At 44.1% G+C, this 16,783-nt stretch overlaps 2 protein-coding genes across 5 annotated transcripts; one reads left to right on the forward strand and one right to left on the reverse strand.

Annotated features, from left to right (window-relative positions):
• Positions 1-1,020: 1,020 nt before the first annotated feature.
• Positions 1,021-6,930, forward strand: cdca7b (cell division cycle associated 7b). 2 transcript variants are annotated; one of them, XM_061809755.1, is made up of 10 exons: positions 1,021-1,181; positions 2,007-2,150; positions 2,302-2,402; positions 2,672-2,894; positions 3,001-3,063; positions 3,195-3,350; positions 3,709-3,858; positions 4,087-4,236; positions 5,845-5,981; positions 6,121-6,930. In XM_061809755.1, the coding sequence occupies exons 1-10, from the start codon at positions 1,074-1,076 to the stop codon at positions 6,140-6,142; spliced, it is 1,254 nt and encodes a 417-aa protein (XP_061665739.1). In that variant the 5' UTR covers positions 1,021-1,073; the 3' UTR covers positions 6,143-6,930. The 2 variants fall into 2 exon arrangements, with proteins under 2 accessions (XP_061665739.1, XP_061665654.1); XM_061809670.1 differs by having other exon boundaries at positions 1,026-1,181; positions 3,195-3,377.
• Positions 6,931-7,135: 205 nt separating this feature from the next.
• On the reverse strand, positions 7,136-16,702 carry sp4 (sp4 transcription factor). Of its 3 annotated transcripts, XM_061808806.1 has the most exons (7): positions 16,536-16,702; positions 16,208-16,278; positions 15,015-15,362; positions 12,910-14,083; positions 12,587-12,785; positions 10,377-10,576; positions 7,136-9,209 (listed from the first exon to the last, which is right to left on the reverse strand). In XM_061808806.1, the coding sequence occupies exons 1-7, from the start codon at positions 16,540-16,542 to the stop codon at positions 8,935-8,937; spliced, it is 2,274 nt and encodes a 757-aa protein (XP_061664790.1). In that variant the 5' UTR covers positions 16,543-16,702; the 3' UTR covers positions 7,136-8,934. The 3 variants fall into 3 exon arrangements, with proteins under 3 accessions (XP_061664790.1, XP_061664703.1, XP_061664626.1); XM_061808719.1 differs by lacking the exons at positions 16,208-16,278; positions 16,536-16,702 and adding an exon at positions 15,893-16,156 and having other exon boundaries at positions 10,377-10,570; XM_061808642.1 differs by lacking the exons at positions 16,208-16,278; positions 16,536-16,702 and adding an exon at positions 15,893-16,156.
• Between the last annotated feature and the right edge of the window lie 81 nt (positions 16,703-16,783).

The raw sequence follows: 16,783 nt of genomic DNA on the forward strand, positions 1-16,783 counted from the left end.
CTTTAGTGTTGACTGTGGAAAGTTTTCCATAAAGAACCATTGTTTGCGTGGTTAAAAAAAAAAATAACGCATTGTAAAAGAGGGCATGTTGAAGGCTTTGTACTTGTGTAAATACATGCCTATGTACTGTTTTTATGTATATATCAAATGGTGAGGCGGAAAAGAAAAGTGAACCACAAAAGCAATACGTTCATGTCTACTCGATGTTCTAAAGCCCGATGTGTTTTCTATAGAGGTGTTTTACTATGTGGACATTTGAACTCAAATGAATAAATTATAGGTTTTATGTGAAATCCGCTGTTCTCGTGTGAATTTGTGCGTCTGTTGTGCAGCAAGAGGTGAATGGAAAAAGCCCATCACAAGTGCACAGGTAGGGCTACCCTGAGAATTGCCCCCCAAAAATTCATCCTTTTTTTTTTAAACAAGTACGTTATTTGCGTGGGGTTTTGTGCGTAAATGAAAAAATAAGGCAGGAGCAAAGGATGCATGTATAATTATACTGTTTAATGCCTTATATTGTTTATATTGTGTATTGACCAGGTTCCCAACATGGGTATATATGGGGGGGCGTAAATGGGGGGCTCCTGCACAAGTTTGCATTCAAGCAAGGACCACCACTGACTACTCATGGCGTTGCTTGAGTTAAGGATTCTGTGGCATCAAATAGTTATATATTCCAGACCAATACTAGTTTGCGGATGTTTGGCGCTGTAATGGCGAGATTCGCACCACTAAACCGTCAGTAGATAGTTTAAATCCCGCAATTTTGTTGCATTTTAGAGTTGAATGAGTTTAAGTGCGTCCGGTGTTTGGCCACGCCTACACCCAACTTTCGCGCGAAACATCAGACTGCACCATTTCAGTAGAAAAGGGGGGTGTTCTGGAGGAACAACCTTTTTTGATAATCCAAAACGATGCTAATCAATCGAAATAAAAGGTGTTTTTATGAATATAAATTTTTTAAAAAATATTCATGAAAAGTTCATTACTACAGATACAAGATCCGTATCCGTAAAATGTAAAGTTGGAGGTGGCGAGGATGTCCCTTCGTTTTCAGCCAAATCCAGAGATCGATGTTAATATTTAAATCAATTTCGACTCGCTGCTGCTGCGAGACAAAAACGGAAGTTTTGAGGCGAGCTTTGCTCTTAAACGGAGACAAAATGGCACGCGAGTCGAAGGTAATACATTTTAAGAGGGTTTGTTGCTGACGACAAGTCTTTGGGAGTTTGAATGAACTGCAACTTGTATTGTCTCCGGTGGGGGGAGGATTTCGAGTTGCCTGTTAAGAGTTGTTGTCTCGGTTATCAAAACATTTAGCAGTTGTTAGACGATATAAGTCAAGAGGCATTTTCGTGTGGGCAATGCAAACTGTGGTGTCGGCCCAAGTGTTCAGAAGTATAGGGTATAGTGGGTAAATATATATATATATATATATATATATATATATATATATATACACACACACACACAGAAATGTAGTTCAACATTTTTCCAATCGCTAGCTAATGTTGTTTTGTTTTACTTCAACAACACGGCTTCCAACCGAGAGCAAAACTAGTTTGCCTATTTAGTGATTTCGTCGCTGTACTTAGCAACTGTGGTGCATCAATGTTTATTTTTTTAAAGGCTTTAGGAATGTTTATTTGTGCCAACAAACAGAAAATGTGTGGTGATACTTTCACGTTGTGTTCCAAATAAGAAAGATGCGTGTGGAAAGGAATCATGGAGAGGAAAGTGCACCATAAAAAAGATTAAAAAAAAAAAAAAAAGACGTTCCTTTCAGAATCAATATTTTTCAGTGTACTACTATGCTACAAAATTCTCATACAAATGAAAAATTCCTCCATGTGTGAACACAAAACTCTGAATTTGGAGCAAATTTGTATACTGTTGCCAAAATAAGTCCACACCAATGGAATGGTCGAGCATAGCAGCACATTTTAGGGTTTTCTGAGAAATGTGTAAACAGCTTACTTTTGATTCACTTTGCCTGCCTCCTCCAGACACTGCATTTCAAGTCCAAGTTTATAACGGCCGAGCTGGCTCGTCTGTTCAGCCAGTCGGACAGCGAGGAGGACTTTGAAGGCTTCAGTGATGACGACGAAAGAGGCGACAGAAGACGTTTTAAAATGCAATTTAACACTAAGGTAGGACTCGCAACATCCACTGATGCCAATATAAATAATAATTCACAGTGTAAAACTGAAAACGTTATTGTTGGCTTCCACTTTTTGGCAAAATATGTTCCAGAATCAAACTAATAAATAGATGGCATTCATGCATTTTCTCTCTCGGTAGATGTTGGAGTCCAAATATGGCAGTGATGAGGACACAAGCTTCTACTCTGATGGTGAGGAGACACCAGCGCCTAAGAGAAAAAGTCTCTTAGTAGCTCTCAGGTGGGTGTACTTTTAGTAATAGTATTCAACAAGTATTGTAGCCGATACGCAGACATGACGTATGGGGACTGTAATGCACTTTTTCACTCTTCAGTTAATGATGCAACGATTTGAGCTATCAGAACAACCACTCTAGCTTTAAGTTCACAAAAATATTAACAAATAAATAGCCTGAAGCAAGCAAGTCTGTTATATGGATGCTAACTCATTTTTCTTGACATTTGTGTTATCTGTTTGATGGTTTAACACTGTCAATTCGCCTTTCTAAGATTTCCAGTCAAACAGTCGCCCACCCCCAACCGGGAGCCACAAGCAAAAAACCTCAGAAAGCCGGTTAAAGAAACCGTGGCGCAGAGGGTGAGGCAGAGGATGAAGAAGCAGGAGGAGGATGAACAAAGAGCGGAGGAGGCCGAGGAGGTGCGGGGAGAAGACGACGCCATGTGCCAAAGCCTAAGGAAGCGGGAGAAAAACATCCAGGAGAACAAAGCTATGGTAGTTAATGTAGCATAAAATGTCAATCATGTGACAAACAATATGACACTTTAATATTCACCTTAACTTTGTAAAGGTTGACGTTTGTTTACTTTTCTTTTTCCAGCTTGCTCAGCTGTTTGCTGATCTCAGCACGATGGCTGACCTGACTTTTCCCAACACCCCTCAAGTGAGCAACTGCCGGGCATCTATAACCCCTCCAATTTTTTTTCCATGATCCAAAAAAAAAAAAAAAAAGAAAAAAAACATCACAACTCTGCTTTCTCACACCAGCTCTCGTTTCATTTTCAATGTACGCAGAAGAAGAAGCGCTCTCCGGTGAAAACAACGCCGCGCAAACGCAAATTAGAACAGGACCGTGGCTCCGAAAGGAGGAACCCGTCCCGTAAAGCCCGACCTCCTGAGAACTTTGGGGTTGAAAATGTGTGCGAGCCGTTGCCCCTCAGCGGCGCCAAGGCGATAGATCTCAGGAGACTGGTGGAGGTACAATGGGAGGACGGGTTGCACACCTTCTTTTAGATTCATAATTTTTTTTAATGCTTTTATAAATAACATGATGAATGACTATTCTTACTGAGTACAGTGAAGCCCTGTTTATCACCACCCACTGGAGGTGAAAATCTCCACTTCAGAGACTGCATAAAGATTTTTTTTGTTTTACCCCTCACACATGCTTTACATACGCCGCCTCTAATGAAAATTAGCGTAGATCGTATGGAAATAATGATCATTCACGCAACTGCATCATAATATAGTTTGATCCCGAAGGTCCTCAATTCAATATACTTCACAATATTCGTCTCGTTACTGGCAGGTGGATGAGGAAAATGCCGCCAACGGGACGAAAAAGAGGCGGAGCCACAGGCGCAGTCAGTTCGAGTTCAAGTCGGTTGACGACATCACCGAAGAGGACTTGGACAATGTAGCGTTCCGCAGCAAAGACAAGATCTGGGACAAGGACAATGTGAGTCATCGGCACACGTTGCTGGTATTTGTGCACCGAGGTCAACTCAACGTGTAGTTCTTTCCTGTGTAACAGTGATAGGATGTAGTGGACTGATGTAGAGTTTTAGATTTGTACTTGATTTTTTTTTTTTTTTTTTTTAAACTTTTGCTACCTTCAATTGCCCAGATATAAGAAAGTGCTTTTGTTTTTACCGCCTCTGCGACGCACTTTGTGTTGTTCCTGCAGGGAAGCTCGTGCCACCAGTGCAGACAGAAAACCCTCGACACAAAGACTGTGTGCCGCAGTGGGTTTTGCTCAGCAGGCAAAGGCCAGTTCTGCGGGCCGTGCCTGAAGAACCGCTACGGCGAGGATGTGTGCACTGTATTACTCGACCCGGTAAGTACCAAAACGCAACTTATATTATTTTTTTAACCCAAAGATGAGAGAATTCCAGCCATTGTGCCAGAGAAAATGTATAGTCAGAGCTTTTGTGACATTTGTTTTTTGGTGTGGTGTGAGATCTGAAATACGTGCCTTAGCTTCCTGTAATTTCTCGAAAATAACGTGCAAATTTTTCCAAAAACATTTTCAAGAAGTTAATAGAGCGCATTACATTTAGGTGTGGATGAGAAATAAAAAAATACAATCACATTGTATAGTTGTATACAGGTACATAGTGTGGTTTAAAAAAAAAACTTATACAAATACATTTCAATATGATATTCAATGTCTTATGTTATACATTTATATTTATTACGGTAATGTGCGACCCCAACCAGAACTATATGACCTCCTCGGGGAGCTTGCATTTTACGACGGCTAGCGTAGCATGCTTGTTGCTACTTCGCCAAAGATCACAAACGACTGCCCGTGAGTTTGGTTTAACTTAAACCAAGACAAAAAATATCGACTACAACGGCTCGTTGTGCAGCTGCTTTTAAAAGAAAAACCCGGAAGTCGTGCCATAGTCTGAAACAACGATAGCTCGCCTCAATGGCTTCGGGTGGGTATCAAAACAGCGTGAGCTCAAAATATGTATGCGGGGGAGCACACAATTGAAATGCTCGTTTTTTTTTTTAAATGTGCCCATTATGCTCATTTCTGCATAGTTTGAGCTCACCTTGTTTTGATAGCCACCTGACACTATAGTGAAAGATGCTACGGAGAGGGAGAGGTTGGCGCTGCGCAAGACAAACTCTCGGGTTTAAAAAATATTTCAAGTCATCAAAGATGAGTTCCACAGCGAAGCACCAAATAAAGCTACTATGGATCTTTTTCGGATTGAAGATGAGTCATAATGCTTTTTTGAAGGCTTGGCCAAGGATGTAGTGGATAAACTGCGCAATGAACAAATATTTAATGCAGTGTTTCATAAACAATGTTAAAGTGTTTATATTTTTAACACTGAAATATGTGTGAAGAGTATTAAGAAAATGTTGTTCCATCAGTGAGCATTTTTTTTTAGTTGGTTGAGGGATTCTGTTCTGACAATTACAGGGACCAGGACAAGCGTGTCCTGTGGCCTGTCCTTAGATATTATTACCGCTACATCAGCACATGCACATTTTTATTAATGATTGTTGTACGGACAATTTTTTGAAAAACAATATAAGTACAAACCTAACAAAATATAAATATAGATAATTCCCAATATTTAAAGCATATGGGTTGCAGCAAATCGATGGTGCGCATTGTACATTGGTAGAAGGGTTTTCCTGGGGGGGGGTGCGCATTATACTCGAGAAATTATGGTAATTAAGGTTGGAAAACTGCTAAACATATCCTTTAAATTCAAGACTTGCCTGTAGTAATGGTTCATCATATTTTCTTACGACAAAATGGAGGCTGTCAACGGTATTAGGCCACATTTTAATACAATATTTTCCCACCAGAGGCACAGTAAACAAATTTGAAAGGTTACACTTTGCAATTCATCATATTAGCAGGGTTTCTGTTACAAATAACGCAATCAATGAAGTCATGAAAAAAAATTCTTCTCTGCAGACGTGGTCGTGTCCTATCTGCCGAGGGATGTGTAACTGCAGCCTGTGTCGAAAGAAAGAGGGTCGCTGTGCCACTGGCATTTTGGTCGGGCTGGCCCGCTACAATGGCCACAACAACGTCCACGAGTATCTAGAGAGGTACGCGAGGAGCCACACACACCCACACCGTCCAGCTACACATTGGTGCAGTTTGCTGAACATTTTAATCGTATTACATTAAAGATAACGTTGTCTTTCCAAGGAGGTGAACTTAGACTTTGTTTTATCTCCATGACAGAATTCAGAAGGAGCTACAGTAACGACCAGAGAGATGTTCCAAGTCCTCCTACAGATTGATAAAGCGCACAATACTTTAGAACTCTTTATTAAATGTTTATACTGTTAGGCCAGGTTTTTTTTTATCTGGTTAGATTGACTCTATTGTCGTAGCATAAAACAAACACTGCTACAGTATTAGTACTGTACAGTTTTGTCATCCCTTTTTTTACATTTTTCTTTAGTGTTTTCATTTCACTGTCCAGAACAAACCAAGAATTCCTTGTAACACATACAAAAACTCTGTATTTACTACTGTGTACTTTGGTGCCTTTGATATGTCTTTAATTTCGTAACTACACTTGTAAGTCATATTTCATATTTTTTGCCATTAACCATTACACCTCCTTATGAAACGCCAACAAAAATAAGAGATGAGGTAATTTATAAAAGTATGCTATAAAAACATAATCACAAATAATGTAAAGAATTAAATTGTTATGGCCACGAGGGGGCAGTGATAAGGATTTATATCCAAAAAATAACTACACAGTAAACTGCAGCAATACTTTTCTTAGTTTTTTGGGGTGAGGCTAAAGTATATTTGCCAGTTTATTACATTTAAAGTTGTTTCCATTTGTGCCACAATGCGAGTTTTAATAGCCCGTTAAAGGTGTTTTTTGTTGTTAGACTTACCTAAGGCAAAGTTTGTATTTTAATTGCGCTTATGTTGGGTCACACGTATATCAAGGTACCAACCACTGTCTCTTAATTGTTATCCTGCTGTAATAATCTAGTTATAATAAAGACCGGCTCCTGTTCTGAATTCTCATGTTTTTGTGCTAGTTTAAGGAGTGATTACCAACCAGGGTAGTGTGTCATGAGCGCTTGAATAGGGATGCTGCAGGAAATTATTCAGTTTCACTTTGTGCCGCAAACAGGTGTTTTGTTTTTTTAAAATATTATGTAAATTGGTTGCAAAGGTTGAGAAATGCCGACTGAGGGGTAACAAACCAGTCTGCTGTCAATCAGAGAGGTAAAGCTGTTTCAAATCACTTTATTCACGTGTTATGCAGGCAAAACATTTTTTCTGCTTGAAGTTTTCTCTTCCCCCATCCCCCCGAGCCCCCCACCTTAATCATTTTACTGACATAACACATTTATACAAACCATTTTTAGAAATCTCCACAAACCGGAGCCTTTGAGGCTAACCTGGGGAAAAACCCCAATATCAAATGTCATGGCGAAGAACACAGTTTAGAAAAAGATTTACAAATGAGATGTCGCTAGAAAATATCAAAGAAAAAGAAAAAAAGTTGGTTGTCACACTAAATATTACTGAAAAACATCTACATTTTGGGAGGATCAGCTATTTTTTTTTCTTTACCTTATTGTAATTTCTCCTAAAAAGAAGAAACACACGTGATGGCGCAAGGAGGAAGGAAACCAAAAGAAAAGCAATACTACAAAGGGGGGTTAAAAAAAAAAAAAAACTGAACCATGCCGTACACAAATACACTCACAAATACAAGTTCAGCAAGAAGGCAAATATTACAACTCAAAGATAATAAATTAGCTTTACACAGTGAGCTGCTGTTTTAACTGGGAGGGGCAGGCTTTCAAAACAAATTCTATAAAATAGATTTTTTTTTTTCCTCCAATAAGACTTTACGCACTGGACTAACACTGAGCAACACCACCAGAAATATCTCATCACCACATAGCTAAACAGCCCGAACAGCCCCACACACCCCCTCCCAAACAGCTCTCACCCACTGCAATTTGACTGTGCTCCGTCTCACCGCACACCCCCTCGCCCGCCACTCGCTCCGACCTCCCCCTCAGCTCGTGTTAAGGCAGCAGTGGGTCACCCAGCGGGGTGAGGGCAGGGTTCAGAAGAGCACAGGAACCCAAAAGCGCCATCGCCGTCCCACGCGACGCTCTTTCGGCTGCTGGAAATCAAATAGACGATAGTGATAAAATGTCGGAAATTCCCATACAACTGACCTCGTCGTGCGTGCATGTGTGTGTGCTCTCATTATTTGTCCCCCCCCCCCACCACCACCACCACTCCCCTAAGACCCCTCCCCGACAATGTAAACATGTTCCACTAGATTGTCATTAAAGTATTGCTTTCACCTCACAAACATAGTTGTAGAAAGCTAGATTGATTTCTTCATAGAAACTTTTTTTTTTCTTTCTAATGGCCACTGCCGCAATAGGAATGCATTATATAATTTTTTTTTTTTTTTTTTCATATGTGCTTTTTCTTCTGTTCCTTCCATGTCGAAGGAATTGTTTTCTTCCGTAGCAGTTCATAAAAGGAATCAACACCTGAATCGGACGGGAGGACAAAAGTCAGATTCGGGAGATCTTCTTCGTGACTGTCGAGAACGACCACACGAAACGATTTCGTTAAGTTGACTCGCGCACACGTGCGGGCTTTCCCGAGACTGCCCGGACTCTGCGACAGTCCTGTACCTTGATTGACCCTCAGCCCTGTTCGACGGGTAAGAAACCGGTGCGCAACTTTGTGCATAGAGATAGATGTCAGCACGATTTATAAAAAGAACATCATTGTTGAATGCTTTTTCTTGCTAATCTTAAAATGACTCATCCCCCCCCCCCCCACTTCATACGGACCCATAATAGATATGTTGTACAAATGATAAGCTTATCTTTCATTTTGCTTTTGGCGGTGTACTTTTGAATGAATTTAATCACATCTTTTTTTCCTCCCCCCACCCCAATGAAGAATCTGTAAAAGGAAAGCAGGCACACCAGCAGCCTCAGCGATGACCTCCGCTAACAGGAATGAATGGGAAAAACCAGTTTTCTATTCAAACTCCTCCTCCTCCTCCTCTTCATCTTCCTCCAGGTGATTGGAGGTGGTCGGCGTCGCGGGCTCAGAGTCATGGGAAAGGGTCGCCACCGTGACGATTTGAGGGGAGGCCCCGAGGCCCTCGGGGGCGTCGTCCTCCATGTTGTCGGTGGTGATGATGGCCACGGCGGCCCCGCCTTTTTTGTTCTGGTGGGTTTTGATGTGCTTGGAGAGGTGGTCGCTCCGCATGAAGCGCTTGGAGCATTCGGGGCACTCAAAGCGTTTCTCTCCTATTGGAGGACACAAAAAAAAAACATCAACTGTGAACTTCAATTCAGTTCACAAATATTAACAAATTCATCCGAAAAAAGGCCTCGAATTGTTAGCCACTCCCAGTTGACATTTACTGTCAAACTAATCATAAAACTGACAATTATGTGAATTCAATTTAAATACTACTAAATATATATATATATATATATATATATATAATAAATAGATAGATAAATAAATAATAAAATTAAATTTAATGCTACAAAAAAAAAACATTTACAAGTCAGCATCAATAGTTGTTTTCGCACAAAGGATACTTTGCATATTTAATCATTATACTCTGATGAAAAAAAACAAAATATCCTCTACTGGGTCACAGTAGTAGTAGTAGTAGTAGTAGTAGAAACTTATTCTTCGTTTGTCTGCAGTATTGCCTCCTACTGGCCAAGACGGGCACACCAGAAGGAGCAGCACGAATTGGATTACAGCATTTAACAGTGATTCACATCCATCCAGTTTCTTAGCCGCTTACCCTCACGAGGGTTGCGGGGAGTGCTGGAGCCTATCCCAGATGTCAACGGGCAGGAGGCGGGGTACACCCTGAACTGGTCGCCAGCCAATCGCAGGGCACAAAGAGACAACCAATCGCACTCACAATCACATCTCGGGGCAATTTAGCGTGTCCAATTAATGTTGCATGTTTTTGGGATGTGGGAGGAGAAAACCCACGCGGGCGCGGGAGAACATGCAAACTCCACACAGGCGGGTCCGGGATTGAACCCTGTACCTCAGAACTGTGAGGCCAACGCCTTTACCATGATGCACAAATTGTTTAATTATATGATTTTATTAGGTACAATACAAAAGTGCTATTTTTTCCTTATTTAAAAAAAAGACTTAAACGTCGTATTTGCGGGGGGGGGGGGCTGGAATGAATTTTAATCAGGAAAGCTTGTTAGTGCCGAGTGTTTTGAGTTACAATCATCATCACAGAACAAATTTAGCTTATCTCAATGGACCACTCTATAATGAGGGAATTTTGATGGTGCAACTTTATTCTTACAATGTATGTTTTAATCACATGGCTAACCCCGTGTTCCATTTGTGATACGTATTCAGCACGCACTTCTTTACAAATACACACACCGTGCATGTGTTTGTGAGCGAGCGACAGACTGCGGCACCTGTGTGCGTTCTCCGGTGTCTCTGCAGCTCGTCGCTCCTGGTGAACCTCTTGCCGCAGAAGATCCAGTTGCAGACAAACGGCCGCTCGCCCGTGTGCCAGCGCAGGTGCGCCCGCAGGTGCGAGGTCTTGCCGTACACCTTCCCGCAGCCTTCCATGTGGCAGATGTGCTGCTTCTTCTTTGTGGGGTCCCCACTGTTTCTGGGCCAGAGGGCGGGAGTCTTTTTTTTTTTTACTGCAGCGCTTAACAGTTACAATTCCATAAATCCAGCTGCGTTATGTTAAATTGTATTTATGATAATGAAGTTGTACTTTGACTGCTGGATGGTAATTACAAACTGAATTGCAATTATCGCAGCATGATTGTGAATATGACAAATCCTTTTCTCTCAAAGATCCACAGTAACACACACGTGAGTACACGCTCCCTATTTGTGACTTTTATTGTAGCTTTATAGGAGAACACTGAAAGATGCTTTGCTACAAGTGTAAATTTGTCACAATCTGGACATTTCCACTTAGAGGTGTACTCGCTTTGGTTGCTAGCGGTTGAGGTAATAACAGTGATTTGGAGGTGATATTAAGTTGACATAATTATACATTGTAGCAAAGCCTCATTTGTTTTCCCTTTGGACAATTTTCTTGTACATGAGAATATATACAGTGAAGAAAATAAGTATTTGAACACCCTGCTATATTGCAAGTTCTCCCACTTAGAAATCATGGAGGGGTCTGAAATTTTCATCGTACAGTATAGGTGCAAGTCCACTGTGTGAGAGATAATCCAAAAAGGAAAATCCAGAAACCACAATGTATGATTTTTTTTTTAACAATTTGTGTGATACAGCTGCAAATAAGCATGTGAACAGCTGTTTATCAGCTAAAATTCTGACCATCAAAGACCTGTTAGTCAACCTTTAAAAGTCCACCTCCATACCATGTATTATCCTGAATCAGTTGTCAATCAATCTGTGTGAGGTCGTTAGCTGCATAAAGATACTTGTCCACCCCATACAATCAGTAAAACTCAAATTTGTAGCATGGCCAAGACCAAAGAGCTGTCCAAAGACACCAGAGACAAAATTGTACAACTCCACACGGGTGGAAAGGGCTACAGAGAATTTGTCAAGCCGCCAAAAAGGTGCACTGTCAGAAAATGGAAGAAGCTAAACATGACGGTCAATCTCCATCAGAGTGGAGCCCCTTGCAAGATATCACCTCGTGGGGTATCAATGATCCTTAGAAAGGTGAGGAATCAGCCCAGGACTACACAACAGGACTTGGTCAATGACCTGAAAAGAGCTGGGACCACCATTTCCAAGGCTACTGTTGGTAGTACACTATGAAGTCATGGTTCAAAATTATGCATGGCACAGAAGCTTCCCCTGCTTAAAGCAGCACATGTCAAGGCCCGTCTTAAGTTCGCCAATGACCATTTGGATGATACAGAGGAGTCGTGGGAGAAAGTTTTGTGGTCATATGAGACCAAAATAGAACTTTTTGGTCATAATTCCACTAACCGTGTTTGGACGAAGACAAATGATGAGTTCCATCCCAAGAACACCATCCCTACTATGAATCATGGGGGTGGTAGCAGCATGCTTTGGGGGTGTTTTTCTACACGTGGGACAGGACGACTGCACTCTATTAAGGAGAGGATGACCACGGCCATGTATTGTGAGTATTTTGGGGAACAACCTCTTTCCCTCAGTCAGGGCATTGAAGACGGGTCATGGCTGGGTCTTTCAACATGAGAGTGACCTGAAGCACACAGCCAAGAAAACCAAGAAGTGGCTCCGTAAGAAGCATATCAAAGTTCTGGCGTGGTCTAGCCAGTCTCCAGACCTAAACCCAATAGAAAATCTTCAGAGGGAGCTGAAACTCCATGTTTCTCAGCAACAGCCCAGAAACCTGTCTGATCTAGAAAAGATCTGTGTGGAGGATTGGGACAAAATCCCTCCTGCACTGCTCCTATCTGTGAACCTGGTGAACAACTACAGGAAACGTTTGACCTCTGTAAATTGCAAACTAAGGATACTGTACCAAATATTAACATTGTTTTTCTCTGGTGTTCAATTACTTATATGCAGCTGTATCACACAAATAAAATTTAAAAAAAATCGTACATTTTGATTTCTGGATTTTCATCCTACATTGCGCTACTAGTCCTAAATTTGACCATCTATGCCGGTTTAGTGACAAACTTTCTACCTTGCATCTCCATCTCTACAGTTTGGGCAGGAGCAGGCAACGCGACGGAGCCTCTTGCTGGGCGGTCCTTCGTGGTCTGAGGAACTCTGCACGGATCCCAACTGGTCTGGACTCATTGACGAGCTGGAGGCCACGTTACCCACGGTGACCGTCACAGGCGGCGACTGAACTTTGACACCGTCCTGCCCCTGCGGTTGACCTGTCGGTAAGAAATGAGAGACCAAAGCATTTAAAAGTTTAGTTTGTTCAGTTCAGGCTTGGAGATAAAGACCAGTTATAGACTGGCATCCGAACCTGGATGGATTCTGTCAATGCTCCCTTACCCTGTAAACCTGTGATGGTGAGTGGCACACCCTGCACTTGAACCCCGGCGTTGCCGAGCCCGGCGATGCTGACCGTCTGTACACCGGATCCTGGGTTGATTTGAGCGGCGCTCAGTGTCAGAGGAGTTCCGCCCAAGGAGACCAACCCTGCGCCCCCCACTGCTGTCCCACCAGCCACCGGTGCCAGCGTGAGCTGCTGTGGCATTGCCGCTCCCAGGCTGCCCTGTAGGGAAACCCCACCAGGGAGCTGCAGCGTCTGCCAGGCAATCTGTCCGGAAGGGGACAGGGTGGGTGTGCGAACGAGGACCTGGGCTGGATTCTGAAAGGCCTGAATGGGCTGTAGGGTTTGACCTGGGGCCAGCTGAAGAGTCTGAATGTGCTGCTGCTGCTGGCCTTGGTTTTGACTTTGAGGTTGGGGCTGCAGCTGGATCTGCTGCACCAGCTGATGTCCCACTTGCCCCACGATCACCTGTTGAATCGTTCCCGGCGCGTCTGCCTGGCTTTGGACTCCGTTGGCCTGGTTCTGACTTTGAGAGTCTGCCTCGGCGCTTTGTGCTTGGTTTTCAGGTGTCGCGCCCTCAATAGCAGCAGAGACCACTTGTGACCCGTCTGACGTACTGTCACCTTCAGTCAGTGGTGTCGCTGCTGCCCCGGACACCGCCGCGGTTGTCATCAACTGGTTGCCGCTGGCAACAGAAAAAGTGCCATCTGCTGATTGGATAAGCTGCACGGCCCCGCCTCCTCCGACGTTATTGATCACAGGCAAAGCCAGGGTCATGCCGCCAAGGTTGATTGGTACCGTGGTCATGACGGGAGTCTGAGAGCCCTGAAGGGTCTGCAGCTGCAGGGGGAAAGACTGAGCGGGACGGATTTGCAGGGGGACCGTCTGATTGGCTGTACTTGACAAGATGGCCTGCTGGTTGGCTGTTTGGAGAATTGCCTGGGCCTGGCCTGGACTCGGACTCTGAATGAGCTGCAGCTGCTCGGGTAGAGCCCCAAGGGAAGCCTGCTGGGTTGGGTTGATATGGATCTGCTGTCCATCTGCAGTTTGCAGGTGAGGGATCACCTGGTACTGGACCCCGCCTCCAGAATTGGGCAGGTTCTGCACCTGGATTATCTGGAACTGCTGTTGCTGGTTGGCGGCCACACTGTTGGTCCCAGCCACAGCTTTCACCTTCACAATGGGAACGCAGCAGTTAGAAGAAGAAGATAAACAGAAGAAGAATGCTGACATCAGTACGGTGAACCTCTGTTATTCACACAGGATCGGGTCAGAGCCGTGCCATGAATAGAGAAAATCCATCCATCCATTTTCTTTGCCGTTTATCCTCACGAGGGTCGCGGGGAGTGCTAGAGCCTACCCCAACTGTCAACTGGCAGGAGGCGGGGTACACCCTGAACTTGTTGCCAGCCAATCGCAGGGCACATAGAGACAAACAGCTGCACTCACAATCACACCTAGGGGCAATTTAGAGTGTCCAGTTAATGTTGCAAGTTTTTGGGATGTGGGAGGAAACCGGAGTACCCGGAGGAAACCCGCGCAGGTGCGAGGAGAACATGCAAACTCTACGCAGGCGGGGCCGGGATTGAACCCAACGCTTCACCAGCTGCGCCACCATGCCGCCATGAATAGAGAAAATCTGTATGTAATTGGCACCCCGGCTGTAATTGCCGATACAGTAGATAAGCCCTAAGTGAAGTTCCTCAAGTCACTTCAACATACTGTGGTGCCTAAAGATACAAGGTTAATTAGTTCCATGGCAAGGCTTGTAAACAAAAAAGAAGTTTGCTTTTAAACCATAAAAATTGCCAATTTGATGAATTCACCAGTGTATAATTTTCAGCATGACCCCGGTTAACAATTTTCTGCGTCACCCGCTTCAAAAATTTCAGCGTGTATCTCAAAAAACTCGGGAGCTCGGGTCATTCATATCTCAAGGCACCAAGGCAATTGTGTTATGAGATAGAGCTTGGATCTGAGGACAAAAAACGATTGTGAGTTTTTAGTGAATAATAGAGGACAGGGTCCAAATTGTTAAAATCCACAAATAGGTGAACTGGGAATATACAGAAGTTCAGGGTATTAGCACAAACTCATCCCTGACCTTGCGTCCAGGTGAGCTGTCATTTGGAACGGTCGTGGCCACCGTTACAGCTACGGGCTGGTTGGTGGTCTCCTTGGCCATGGCAGCTGGCGCTGTAATGATCTGCCAACCGTTCCCGGTGAACTGAGCCGGGACCAGTTCCAGCTGCTGCGGAACCAGGGCCTGGCCCCCAGACGTGTCGACTACAATCTGACCCTGGAGCTGACCCGCTTGCAGCTGAATCTGCCCAGCCTGGAGCTGGATCTGCTGGGGCCCCGTCTGGACCTGGGCCCCCTCTGCTCCCCCCTGCCCTCCGATCTTACTGCAGGTGGCCGCCAGCAGGGCCAACGGAGAGGGCTGAGAGGAATCCTATCAAGGACAAAGTGGGGAGAGTGAGAAGGGACAACTCGGGACTTGCATGCGTACACAAAAAGAACAAAGCACCACCTCCAAGTCAAAAAAAAAACAAACAAAAAAAAAAAAACCAGAGCGGATGGATGGGTTTCAATTATTCTGCACGCAAATACACAAGGAGAAAGAAAAGGCAAGCGTTGGGTGGGGAAAAGATGGCATTGAGAAGAGAAACACAAAACTGACAGAAAGAGAGCTGTCAGTACAAGTGGGCGGTACTACAGGAAGCGAGTGGGTGAGCGTGTGAGAAGCACATTTTCTCTTTTTCTCAGAACGCTGCAAGAAAATGCCGCCTTCTCTCGCTCTCCTCGCCGGAACTAGGTCGCGGGCACAACACAGCAGGTTGATTTTTTTTTTTTTTTTTTTTTTTTTGCAACTCATATAATACCGGGCAAAAATGACGGCGCAAAACACAAAAGGTGCGTTTGAAAACAACTACCCCGAAAATAACTTCCAAAAATGTGGACGTCATTTAAACTGTCTCGTACCAAACACTGCAGGAATCCATAAACAGAATTAAAGCATTTTGAGGCTAACTCAAAGTGACACTTCAATGGCACAATGGCTGAAGTGTGACAGCCGTGTAAAAGCCGCTCGTGAGGCTTTCGGGGCCGGCAACTCAGCTGGGCTGCAACACAAGCAGGAAGTGGAATACACCAGAGGAACGCCCCCCACCACCCACCCCCAGAGGTGTTTGACTGACTGCTGGAAAGCTGCGAGCGAGAAAAGGAGTGCATTTCCGTGGCCCACGGGCAAAGCAACAACAACAACAACAACAAAGTAATCAAGTTTCTTTGGAGTACCTGTGATGCAGAATTTTTCCCCTTTTTTGAAGCTTTCCCTCCTTCAGTTCCCGGTGATTCCTTCTTGGAGTCTGGAGAAGAAGACAAAATGTTTAAAAAAAAAAAAAGCCAACAGTGGAATGGCAAAAGTCACAATTTGATCAGGTGTGTGCCTTCATAAATGCAGCATATGGAGACCGTATTTGGGGTATCAACAAATATTGCACAACAATGGTGATCATTGCCAGTCACCTCATCAGCAACATCACAAGCTTCCTATCTGTCAGACAAGGGAGGGAGAAAACGGGGAGGAGGAGACGGAAAGGAGGAGGAGGAGGAGGATACCTACCACTCATAACGCATTAATATACCAAGAGGGAGAGGGTGTAGTTCACGGTAGAAGGCCGGCCGGCCGGGTACGGAAGCGGAGGACGGCCTGTATGTTGGGCTCTGGGCCGTGTCGGATCTGCCCGTTTTCACGAAACCACCCACCGTCCAGGAAGGGCGGTGCCAAGCGGATTCACAGCGGAACAGCCGCCCCCACCCCACCCTCCCTCCTCCCCCTTCCCCGGTTAACAGAAATAACGGTGAAAGCTG

Source organism: Syngnathoides biaculeatus, chromosome 1 (assembly GCF_019802595.1).
Source record: "Syngnathoides biaculeatus isolate LvHL_M chromosome 1, ASM1980259v1, whole genome shotgun sequence".
Taxonomy (NCBI): domain Eukaryota; kingdom Metazoa; phylum Chordata; class Actinopteri; order Syngnathiformes; family Syngnathidae; genus Syngnathoides; species Syngnathoides biaculeatus.

Bases quoted from the DNA above. Each gene is read 5' to 3' on its own strand.
- cdca7b (XM_061809670.1), top strand. From the start codon at position 1,074: ATGTTAATATTTAAATCAATTTCGACTCGCTGCTGCTGCGAGACAAAA. The intron at 4,237-5,844 runs GTAAGTACCAAA...TCTTCTCTGCAG, and splicing joins GCACTGTATTACTCGACCCG to ACGTGGTCGTGTCCTATCTG. The intron at 5,982-6,120 runs GTACGCGAGGAG...TCTCCATGACAG, and splicing joins GTCCACGAGTATCTAGAGAG to AATTCAGAAGGAGCTACAGT.
- sp4 (XM_061808642.1), bottom strand. From the start codon at position 16,141: ATGCACTCCTTTTCTCGCTCGCAGCTTTCCAGCAGTCAGTCAAACACC. The intron at 10,577-12,586 runs GTAGAAAGTTTG...CCTCTGGCCCAG, and splicing joins TGTAGAGATGGAGATGCAAG to AAACAGTGGGGACCCCACAA. The intron at 9,210-10,376 runs GTGCCGCAGTCT...GTCCTCCAATAG, and splicing joins ACACCGGAGAACGCACACAG to GAGAGAAACGCTTTGAGTGC.